General features: G+C 36.7%; 2 protein-coding genes across 2 annotated transcripts; both read right to left on the reverse strand.

Annotated features, from left to right (window-relative positions):
• Positions 1-21: 21 nt before the first annotated feature.
• PAD4 (alpha/beta-Hydrolases superfamily protein) lies at positions 22-6,181 on the reverse strand. Its single transcript, XM_021945929.2, has 4 exons — positions 5,959-6,181; positions 5,373-5,736; positions 952-1,656; positions 22-873 (listed from the first exon to the last, which is right to left on the reverse strand). The coding sequence occupies exons 1-4, from the start codon at positions 5,976-5,978 to the stop codon at positions 67-69; spliced, it is 1,896 nt and encodes a 631-aa protein (XP_021801621.1). The 5' UTR covers positions 5,979-6,181; the 3' UTR covers positions 22-66.
• A 1,843-nt stretch (positions 6,182-8,024) lies between these two features.
• APEM9 (3-phosphoinositide-dependent protein kinase-1) lies at positions 8,025-12,430 on the reverse strand. The gene is made up of 6 exons (XM_021945937.2): positions 12,063-12,430; positions 11,807-11,974; positions 11,313-11,390; positions 10,871-11,153; positions 9,609-9,961; positions 8,025-8,479 (listed from the first exon to the last, which is right to left on the reverse strand). The coding sequence occupies exons 1-6, from the start codon at positions 12,191-12,193 to the stop codon at positions 8,350-8,352; spliced, it is 1,143 nt and encodes a 380-aa protein (XP_021801629.1). The 5' UTR covers positions 12,194-12,430; the 3' UTR covers positions 8,025-8,349.
• Between the last annotated feature and the right edge of the window lie 201 nt (positions 12,431-12,631).

The following is a 12,631-nucleotide window of genomic DNA, read 5'->3' on the forward strand; positions in this document are numbered from 1 at the left end:
AAGTTAAGCAAGTCAAGTACAGAGTTAAAAGCAGCGATCTTTAAACATGCATGTCCAGAATACAAACTAGGGAACTACTTCCCCACCTCTAAGACATGGAAATTGTGTAGCTGTCCAGAATGGACGTACCGCCGATCTCAATTCTGTCAACTCCTCCAACAATTTTTTGTAGCTTGAATTCTTGGCTACAACGTCTTCGGAGACCTCCTTTCTTTCCACCAGTGTAGCTGCGTACATTACAAAGTTATTGATACTATCCCACAGCAAAGCCTGCTTCCTTGCATCACTTTCACTTCTAACCTTAGCTACCCATTCTCTAGCTTCCTCCACCTTGGCCCAAAAGCAGGAATCCTGAGTCAAACCTGCAAATTTGATTCTCTTACTATTTTTCTCCTCATTAACTCTCTTCTCCTTCCACCACCTGTCGAAAATCTCAAACCTCCTCTCTCTTCCATGCTTCAAGTAATGACCCTTGACAAGGTGCATATTAGACCTATAATACTCAGCAATCTCCAGTGGCTCTACCAGGAGCATGTAAAACTGGGAAGCATTTACCCATTTTGATCGCCTGTGAAAATCGTAAGGCAGCTCATTTTTGTCCAACATTTCGATCACGCCATTCCAAAATGCAGCAAGTTTGTGGCGGTTCATGTTGACTTTGTGAACCCTTTTTGAGGAGCCCCTTTGCTTGAAGGCGTCGTAGTACCCTAGTTTCTCATCAGACTTATCACAGGATCCCTTGTACCATTCTATTTCAGCCCTGTAAGGTGTGATCCTGGAGAGCCGAACGGCTAAATCAGCACACTTGAGGTTTGGTGTACGTCCCAATCGCCTCGCTATCTTTAGGCACTCTTTCGCTTCTGAAGCTGATTCCTGAAATTCATTTGACAAGAGATGAATGGACGGAAAAAAGGTTAAATAAATTGGAGAATGATAGTGAAATGTTAGTACCTGACCACTTATTCCCAAGGACTGCAATGCCAATGCAACCCCTGCGTCCCAGCTTGACTGAGGAAGCTCCCCTTGCATGAAGCTTCTCTTGTTCAAAAACTGTGAACAAAACTTGCCAACATATTCTCCATACTTGAGATGATCCTCAATACAGCAACTGGGGTTACCTGCAATAAACGTCAAGTACATCATCTTGATGACAGATGCTGCATTGTCCACACAGATAGCCCCCTCTTGTGAGCAAAACAAGTAGTTCCCAAATGGGCAGTAGGAACTAGTTGCTCCCTCTTCCCCTGCTTCCGATGCCACTTGCAAATGAGCGGCTACAGACAGAAACAGTTCAGCTTTTGCTTCGTCTCCAAGCTGCACACCAAGATTCCCAAACTGAGGAGCAGTCCAGTGTTGCAGTAAGAGATGCAGTTGGGTGGTGCATGATGCCATTGGAGCAAAGAGTAGCCTCGGCATGATGTCATACTTGGAAACCACATGGCAAAAGTTGCCACCCCATCTTTCTCGAAGGATTGCTCGGGAAAGGGACTCATTGCCAAGCAATGGTGAACCAAAGGTAATGCAGAGGACTGAAGGGGAAGAGGAGACAGATTGGAGGCAGGAGAGGAGCCAAAGAGCACAGAGTGAGGCAGTTGTGCCTCCTATAGAATGGCCTGTGATGATAATGGACTTGCTATTCTTTGTTACTTCCATCATCTGCACCAGCCACCACCAGATATTAATTTTTTGGAGCACTAATTAATTGTATCCTACTAATAAATGTTACAATTAGAAAGCTAAATCAACGTGGACAATTTAATCCATTTACTTTGATTTTGATGGCAGATCACAAATCTATGTCCAGTTTGATCCCTGCAGTTTCAGTTTTCATGATTCTAGGCATGTGGTTTACTAGTTGTTTCAATTTTGGGAATATAAGGCTTATAGTTTCTTAAAGTTACCAATCAAGTCCTACAAGTCTAACATTGCTAAGAAAAATAAACAGAATTCTTATGTTTTGGGTTGATTGCAAATGTTTTGTGGAGACAAAAGTTCCCTCACATTTGGTGGTTGCATATTGCCAAGTTAAATTTCATCTATTAGTTTGACGATAGGATTATGAATTAATTGCAAGTCAAATCAAACTACAAGATTGAAATGGCCAAAATTCAAATAACATGGACCCAAGTGGAAAATTACGGAACTAAAATGTTATTTGGCCTTGTTGCAATTTAAGGAAAATGACTTATTTTGTCCATTTTTCAACGGGAACATGTTGTTTGTCTTTGAGGGCACTATACAGCTGTGTTGTAAAAAACATGACCTAAAGGTGCTTATCAAGACTCTCAATAAAGTCATGGAGGCAAATAAATATACAACAAGGGATCTCTACTTTCAGTAAGGAGAAAGAATACCACAAGGATTTGATTGATCAAATCTTTGCGTAAAGGTAGTGGATAAAATTTGAAAGAAGAGGTCTTCAAATCTTATCAGGATAATCATATAAATGAATAATTCACATTATGATATTTGACATTAGATTTCATTATATAATAATGTGAATAAGGAGTATTGTATAAGAGAAGGATTCAATTGCACAGTCATTCCAATTTGAATGGGTTCTTCCCTACACCCTATTTAGCTCAGATAATCACGACATGCTGCTAGGTGTCAACCATGGTTTGTGGAAGCCCTGAAAAGTTCAATCATAATTAACCTTCACTAATATGAAGAATTAAATAGTGAGATTTAATTCACAAGTTAACTCAGAGGAGTTCAGTCAACTCACTTCCTTGCTAAAAGGAACCTACGGATTGCACACCGAGAAATGAGATTAGAGGAACAAATGAAGAGAAAAGAAATTAGGAGTCAAAAGTCGAAGGCCAAAATTCAAAGGTCAAAGTCAACATGTTTGACCGGAGCAATTGACCGAGTTAAATAAGTAAGACTATAATAGTGATTTAAAAGTTAAATTATAATTCAAAATAAAGAATTAATTATGAGATTAACTTTGACATAAGGAATTGAATTGGGCTCTAAATATGATTTAAATGAGAAATGCAAAATATCCAAAAGCCCATTGAGCCCATAGATAAGTGTTGTATGACAATACAAACCGCTCTATGATATGCTATTTATCCAATGTGAGATCTTGAGTCCTAACACAAATCCGCAATCCCACCACCACATTTTGTTTTAAAGTTTTAATTCATGTGTGTCACATCAATAATTTAATAGACTTTTGAAAGGAACCTCACGACAAAGGAAGGAAGATCCGGCTAGAGGAATGGGGGGTTATCTCTGTGATCATAATAGGAACTTCATTTGTAGACCTCCGGGCATGGATGTTTTGGAGATTCAATGCACATGAACCATATACAATTTACATATTCAGTGGGGGACACCGAAATAAGTAAGTTGGTTCGAAGGTCATCCATCAAAATTTCCCCCTAACTTCAACAAACCAGGAACAAATCACTTAGTAGGCTATCACCGAAACGCATAAACGAACTCGATGGTCACCCACTAAAAATTAGGGTTTGTTGGGTGTGACTATAAAATGTGATAGTGTGTGATGGATTTAGGTTAGTGAGAATAATTTAGGAAGAAGTGATATGTGTAGAGAAAATAATTTAATTTCACTAAAATTGTATGTAGGTGTAAAGAATGTGTCCAAAAATAGGATTGTTGGGTTCCATTAAATCACCCTAATGAATTCTTTCATTTGAACAAAAAATAATAATAAATGTTATAAATAAACTAATTATAAAGTAAATTTTATTATGGTGTACTAGAACAAGACATACTAGATTATAAGAATAAATAATTTTATTTTTCTTAATTTTGGTCATAGAAAGAAATATAATTTATTTGGCAATTTGTTGACGAAAGATTTTGGCAGTGGGAAAGCAATCTAGTCAACACGTCTTGTAAATTTGCTTTTTGTTCGTTGGTACGAATTGTTCTTTTTGTCAAATAATACAACAACCACCCAAACACGCATGAAAGCCTCCACGCATAATTCTAATTCTAGATAATTAAAGTAAATTATTTTCTCTCTCTAAACAGACCTAATCAACATATAAATGCGACAAAAAATAGTTAGAGAGGGAGATATGGGATGGGACAAGTTAAAGTAAATACATGGAACTTAAAATTAAAGTTTTGTTAAAATTGCTTTTAGCTTTTGCTTATTAAAGATTCAAATACCAAGCAAATGCATGACTTGAAATAGAACTTTTGACGTAGACAATTGAATTCAAGTCTGTCTGGTAGTTGGCATGCAGAGAGAATATTTTCATGGCCTTAATAACTAGCTAAGATTAACTCTTCTTATGTTTTTTTATGTCGATTTCGCTCGTAAAAGTAATTAAGCCACGTGAGAAGAGAAATAAACATAAAAATACGACTGCCCCTTGTAGAAATTTTCCGAATCAGAAATATTGAATTGCATCCTGGGCAGTGGCCACTACGTGCTTAAAAGTTTGTGTGTTTTTTTCTAAGATGACAATCATAGCCTAAAATATCACTTTTGAATTTGGTTGAACACATTGGAAAATGAGTAGAAAGATTTATGACTTTTTGAAACATTTTTGTTGTTTCTTGGCCAGCCGCAGCCGGTACACGCAACCTGCGCGTAGGAGTTTAAAAGGGGTTGGAAAACGAGGTTACTGTTGAAAAGTGCCATGGGCAAAATGAAGGAAATTCAGAATCTTGAAGCAATATTCAGAAAGAGAAGTTGTTTTTGTTTTCTGTATTTTATTTATTTATTTATTTATCTTGTCAAATAAGGAACAAATGAAAGCGAAATACCACTATTAGTAAACCTATTGACTTGACTAACTATTATTTATGAACAAATACTTGACTTGTATTTGCAGTTAAACCAATCAAAAAAGGCCCTTTATATTATGATTTCTTATATACATTTATCATTGATTATTAACATATAATATGCAACAATAATGTCCATATTTTGTTTCGACTACTCTACCATTTTTTCTCGGGCTTTCACAAATCGGTTCATTCTAACATTACATTTTATTTATAAAGATAAAAATAAAAATTTCCCTCAAATCCAATACTTTAGATTAGAAAAACTCCATCATGTACTCTTTTAAGTGAAAAAATTATAACACACTAAGAACCAATGGCAATAGTTAGAGGATTTTTGTTTTTGTTTTTGTTTTTCTCTCCAAAAAAGCGTTGTAAGAATTTTTGTATAAAATATCATATTCGAATGCGACTATCTGTGAGAAAACCTATTCTTTCTAATAACTGTCTAGTATATAAAAAGTAGAATAGAACACAAGAAAAAGGGCTCATATTATAACTAGCAATTGCCTGGGCCGCAAGACAACAAACAAAAGGTAAATACGCGTCACAATCAAGGCAGAAAAAAAGAAATGCATGAATGATATCAATTATCTGACCTGGTTTTGGACAGCTTCGAAGCAGTTCAGGAAGAGATTGAGCAGCCCTTCATGCACCATGACGGCCTCTTCCTCTTCATTATTATTGGTTAATGGAGAAAAAAGGCCGTGGCCAGCGCCACCCAACGCCACCAGATTCCTGCTGAATCTCGAATATTCTTCTGATGATGATGATGATGATGGTGATGATGTCATAATTCCGTTACTGGAAAAGGCAAAGTAACCGACATCTCCGATTTGGAGGGGTACAAAGCCGCCGTATGGAGCAGCGGCCGCGGTGTTGGCTACGCTGCATAGCTGCCATGCCTCGCTCAGCAGAGGCGTCGAGGCCAAGAAACTTGCCACCATCTCACTGCTCTCAAACCTGCATGAAAATATATAGATATATATGAATATGATTAATTAACGAATCAAAGTCTTCCCCTTTTTGTTCAAATATGTCCGAAGAAAATTTCTCGGTCATGATCAAATTCATTCTTCATGTAGGTTGGAAAATACAGGTGAGAGAGAGAGAGAGAGAGAGAGAGAGAGAGAGAGAGAGAGAGAGAGAGAGAGAGAGAGAGAGAGAGAGAGAGAGAGGACTTACGGTGAAGCTTCGGTATCCATGGACTGACCGAGTGATTGGCTTCTTCTTCTTCTTTGGAGTCTTTAGAAGCCAACCAGAGTTTGGATGCAATTTCGTGCCATATGCGGTACTTTTATAAGGGTTGAAATAAATATATAGCTAAAAAAATTCCTTTTGGCTTGGACTAACAGTGTTTTTGAATTATTATTATTATTTTATTATTTTAAACAAGTGCTTTTTTTAAATAGGGAAATTCACTTTTATACCTAATATAAGAGCCCAAATAATAATAAAAAACCCTATATGAAATGAACTTTAGAAACACATCCAAAGCCCATTTACAATATAACAAAAAAACTTTTAACTTCTTTTAAATTATAAAACTGCCATTAATTTCTTAAAACAAACATAACCCTAAAACCTCATAAAAAAAAACTCAAAACACTTAATAGGGCATCAAAGTAATTTAATAATCAAAATTTAATTCAATAGGGCCAGGTATTATTTTGTGGGTTTTTTTTTGGGTTTGTTTATAGAAATTAAATGGTGTAGGGTTTATTTATAGTTTTAGTATTAAGAATGGGTATATGATTAAATATCTCTTTTTATTTACAAGATGAGCTTATTAGTGAAATCCTCTGAATAAATCTTCACCGTACGCATGTCATAATCGTAACTGTTAATTTCCTGAATCACAATTTAAAGATCACACTTACAAAACTCTCAATCGCTTTGCTTGAGGTGCAATTGGTGTAACTTTCATTATTTTGTGGGGTTTGGTTTTGATTAGTGACACTAGTATTATAATCAATTATACTAGTTAGTCGGTTGGGTCTATTTAATTCATGCAAGTCGTTAGAGTGAAAAAGCTTGACTTGCTACCGTGTTTTTGGGGGGGGGGGGAGGGACTTCCTAGGGGGGGAGGGGTGCGTGGGCCTTTCGCCTGCACCGGGAATAGGACAACAGTCCTATTTGGCAGAAAATGGACACATGGCGGGTTGTGATTGGAGGGGGATAGGACCCGGTGCATGCAAGTGTTTCTCGTGGGTGGGGCACTTCCTAGGGTTTTGTATGGCAGCTGCACTTGCAAATGCAATATCTTAAATTCAATCCGTACCTGTCATTATTGTTTTTCTTTCATTTTCAAGGTACCTTTCATATTCTTGTTGAATTGGTCTTTTTATTTTTCTATGGACCACGTGATGTGAGTGCTGCTGCTACAAACGCGGTTGCTTTTGCGTCTTTAAGTGGATTGGACTTGTGGAGGTGAAAACCTTTGTTTTTGCCCCTATTGAGCACGCCTCCACGTCATCAACATTCTGGTCAACGCTGGATCTCATCTTATGGCAAAGCATGTTTATTAACTTGGAATCGGAGAGAACATGAATCCATATTAGCACAACCCAATTATATTTTTAGAAAACAAAGAAAGGATTAAGGCCCTGTTCGGTATCTACTGAAAAAATATATTCAAAAATTATGATTTTTTTAATTAATTAATATGAGTTTTCAAATAATGATTTTAAGATTTAAAAACTCGTTTGGTATTGAACTCCAAACTATTTTTAAGATTTAAAAAAATTGAAATTAAAATCAGAAAATCAGAAATACTAGATTCCCAAATTGAAATTAACAAAAGAAGAGGGAGGGGGAGGAGAGAGAGCGTGAAAAGAGGGAGGAGAGATTAAGACGTGAGAGAGACAGTGTTGAGAGAGGGAGGACAGAGAAAGAGACAGGAGAGAGAGAGAGAGAGAGAGAGAACCTGAAGAGAGGGAGGAGAGATTAAGACGTGAGAGAGTGCGTGGAGAGAGGGAGGCGAGAGAATAAAAAAAATTATAAAACCTCACTTTTTTTGTTTTTAATAATGGGGTGTTTTTGAGTTTTTCTTGGATTTGAGTTTTTAAAAATAGGCTTACCAAACGGGCTTTTGTGGTTTTATACTTAAAATCTGTTTTTGAGTTTATAAAATTGGTAGGAATTATTCTCAGTTTTCAGGATTACCCAAAACGAAAAGAGTTTATAGCTATCAACAATTCAGACTAATTGTACAACCGGTCATTAGCCTCAACTCCGTAAACGCCATTCGATTTTCTTTCTTTCTTTATGTTGCTTTCCGTTAATTTAAAACTGCATTTCATCTTTGAAACGTACTAAAAAGAGATCATTAAATCTACATGTGATGTGACCTATAAAAACCCAACCAGAACAAAATAGCAAAAACATGGTTTACTAATCCAACGTCAGAAGCTATATTGCACTGGTAAATTAGCACAATCGCTGCGAATTTGGTACTAATAGCACTCTTACCAGGATTTGTTCATGCTTATTGCATTTTCACAGAAGAGAATGTTCTGCTGTTGGCGGTTGGTTGTTATAGCAAAGAATCCTCAATGGAGAATGTCTAAAACTTTATCACTGGCCTGACCTTGTTGCAGCCGCGAGAGGTTGAACAGCAGCTAAAGGATTCACCTGGTATGAAAATGCAAGCTGCCACAAGTCTACCAGAGCATTCTTCATTGATAAAGTTCGTCTCTGAACAATTCTGAATGAAACATAATAATTTAAACATCAAATCTGTAAAGTCTATCAGTGCATTCTCCATTTAGGAAAACCAATAAACAAAACTGAACAAGTAACATATATTCAGTAAACAAGTGAAGCGTCAGTCATTCTACATGGGGGTGTTACGATAAATAAGCATTCAAATCAATCATGCATACGAACATTAGTGTTGTGTGTATACGTGCACACAACATGTCCAACAGCCAACTCCTACAAATCTAGACATGCCGAATTGTAATGAGTCTTTTGAATTTATACAATGTAAAATATAACATAGATATCTGTGGTTTGAGCATAAGTTTTCATTGAGAATAATTAATATATATCAAACCTATTTTGGAATATTAACCTTGTAAAAATTTCTTTGCAAACAATAATAACACCTGAGTAACTCTGCTCTCCTGTTAAAATAAATGAAGGTGATTCTCTTCAATCTTCCAAATGAAGTATTAAGCATGGGTGCACACAAGTTGTGTCCTTTGGAGAAATCAAATTTAAAAAGGTCCTACGAATCAGATATGAACACATTTTCAGTATTATACTATCAAATTCAATTCTTTATTATATATCATGTGAATCATCTGTATCCACATGACACTGACAAATAATATCCGCTTGTTTGTTGTCATCTAAATAATTTCAAACAATTATCCAGCATTATTAAAAATTTTGTATGGCTAAGGTGTCATCCAACTCACTAGTCAAATTTGCACAAGGGAAAGAGGGGCAACCAGTCGAGTGCAGATAATCAGCATTCGTAACTAAAAGAAGTATAAAGTAACAAGTTAAAGTGACCTTTGTTTTTCAAAAAATTACTGAACTGTCCACCCAGGCAGTGACGACAGCATTATCAAAAAAGGATATTGATTAATTTCATGCAACAGATCCATTTTACCAAAAAAGGCTATGATTAATTTCAGACAACAGGTCCATTTTACCAAAATAAGGATATTGACTAATTTTCATGCAAACAAGTGTGTTTACCATACAGAAGCTAACCCGTGTCAAGGCGGCAACTATCTTAGATGATGACTAGAGGGAATGGAACCAATATCATGACCATGGATATTGAATGCATACATGTTGACTATGAAGAGAGAATATCTCACCTCTTTATGGTAGCTTGTTTCCTCCGGAAAACATAATATATGAGCAGAATCAAGAAGCCCAGGACAATCTTTCCATTAGATATTACCACCCGAGCACTTCCAAATTTCAGAGTGATGGTACGGAACCACCAGAAACATGGTTCCAATCTTTTAGATAAATTAAAAACTGCTTGGTTCTTAGCAGTGTCTCCCTTTGGAGGGTATTTGGTTTTAGGATGTCCGTCTGGCACAGTTATCTGCTGCAAACATGATGAATGAGCTTCATTGTCGTCCACCAGCAAAGATGAGAAGTTACCTTGTGAGGAATTAGTGGCTTTAACAGAATGCAGTGAGTGTAATCTTCTCAGAAGTACCTAGGAAAACACATGGAAGAAACTGAAGTGGTATCAATTTCTTTTAACCTAAAAATTCAATCAACTGTACCATTTTAAATTAAGTTAAATAACGCAACCTAGCAATATGTCAATAATTCAAGAAAAGAAAGAAGTTACAGGGCAGTGTCATATCACTGGGGAAGAAAACTTCTTCAATAAGTGAGTGAGCCATACTTGTACTCAATAAGGAGTGCTACTCACCATGCAAAAATGGCAGAGACATAGCACTCCCATAAATAGACTAATATAAAAAGTGAAAGGTTTTGCAATTATTTGGACGGTTTCCAGTTCTCAAAATAATTTAAAACCACATGACCTTTTCACTTTGTCAAAAAAGAAATACGTTACGCAATTACCGCACATGAGTACCAGGAAATATGTGTAAGAATACTGAAATTAAATTTGATGACAGCTTGGGGTTGGACCACTGAGTGTCTTGCGAAATTCAGTGGCATAGCACAAAAAATAGGATACACAACATGATTTCAACTTGGTATAAGGAAAAAGCTCATTTTTCAAGCACTAAGTTCGACCAGAAAATGTCTTATGTACTTGTGTGTGTCTAAAGATCCTTTCAGCAGACAGAAAGGCGTTGCCCTCCTAACATTGTAGAGACAGTGTCTTCTGAATCTCAGTCAAACCATATCTAGACAACAGAGTTTCTCTAGCATGAGACTGCTATTTGTGGTACAAACTCACATCAGAAAGAGAATCTAAACCCCACAACAAGCTTTTGTCTCCAATTTCACAAAGAAAGGCCTTCTAAAAATTAAACAAAAAACAAAGAAGGGTGAAATTTGTATAGACATAGAGTGAACTTAACCAATAAAACCACTTCAATTAATTCTCGTGGTACAGAATCAAACATATGATGTATAGATTATTTACCTGTCTTCTGTCCTCAGGTAATTTAGCATTCTCGACCCAAGAGGATGCAAGGTCAAAATCATTCAAAATGGTTCCCAGAAGTTTCAGAACATAGACCTCAACAACTTCTAGATACTTATCAACTCCCAAAACAAAAGGCCCATCACATTTTTCTGTATAATCTGCATTTTCTTCTGTACCAACAAGAACATATTGTTCGTCGACAAAAGTCCACCTGCTAAGGAACTCTTCCAGAAATTCTTGAACACCAAGAGAGTGCCCTTCTGATATATAAAAACATACCCTGAAAAACAAATTCAGACAGAAATTTTGAAAACCACAATTTCCAATGATGCTTTTAGAATCAAACAATATGAAATCAACAAACTTTCAAAAAGGCATGTTAAATACTTATCAAACAAAGAATCCGAACAAGGATAACTTGAGCCGGAGATAAGAGTACCCAGTGAGAAGAACTTGAACAGGGATAGTAGGAACGGATGCAAATAATAGTTTGAGCTCGTGCAGAATTTCTGATGTCCTGCATCAACCCAAATTAAGTCACATTCATTATGAAAAAGGATAACTGGGAGAATTTCTTAAAGATAAACAACCAATGAGCAGTTGAAATATAATAGAATTTTAAAATAACAACGAATCTACAGTTGGGTAACAGACGGATGAATGTATTCCAAAGAACACATTACTTTTGAACTACATATAAAGCCCACTAAATCATTAACTTCCCTGGAAATTTATAAAAATCTCAGCTACAGTAATTTACATAAATTCTGAAGTGATTGCATAATATATAGAAATTACATCAAGTAAAAGACTGAAAAATAATTTAACATTAACAATGAAAGGAGTAAAAATGTGATTTTAGATCTTTTCAGCGGTGCAATCAATCAATTCCACAAAGATTGAAGCTACACTTAAAAGAATAGATGAACATACCTTCCAAGTTCTATTAAGGATTGGACAAGCACCATACCAGCCGATTCCAACATGTCATACAATTCAAAATGGTCTGTGGCTTCAAGGTCTTCGCCATGTTTAGAAAGACGCTTCAAAATAGAGGAGGCCGATGACGCTGCCTCCTCGTACATTGAGCAAACAAGGTAGCTGAAAATTATCACAATAAACAAGTGGAGACAGAATAAGAGATAGTATTGTATTATAAAATGGGTAATGAAATTGAAGCAAAACTGACCTCTCGGAAAGCTCAATTTCTTCCCAGATTGCAGGGTCGGAGCCTTTGGAACTCATCTCCATTTCACAGTCTTTCTCTGACTTTCCTTGTGAACCGGATTCTACCCGTTGAAATTGAATCAAATGGAGCATTGAATATACCAAATCAGTGTTTTTAAAGGCATGCCTTCGCGCGCGTCGGCCAGCGCGTCGGAGCGAGGCGGCAGGAAATCGCCCGAGGAGGTCAGCTGTTTCGGGAGTTGCACGTTTAGCGCGGGGAAGGCGTAAGGAGCGTTGCAAGGCGTGGCCAGGCGAGCCAGATCTGGACACTTCTGAACCGAAAGAAATTTTGCGAGTCTGCAAATTGGCTGCGACTCTGCGGGGAAGACGACTCACGTGTTTGTCTTTTAGGTTTATTGTTATGAAACGACGTCGTTTAGATTGCAGTGTTTTAACTTTCATTGAAACGACGTCGTTTCGATTGCGTTTTAAAAAAAACTCTAACTGAAACGACGTCGTTTCACTTGGAGTGTTCTGACAAAAAAACGCAAGTTTCTGTGTTTTTTTTCTTACCTTAATTGTAACTAGCCC

The sequence above is a fragment of the Prunus avium genome, chromosome 4, assembly GCF_965620075.1.
Source record: "Prunus avium chromosome 4, drPruAviu1.hap1.1, whole genome shotgun sequence".
In the NCBI taxonomy this organism is placed as follows: Eukaryota; Viridiplantae; Streptophyta; class Magnoliopsida; order Rosales; family Rosaceae; genus Prunus; species Prunus avium.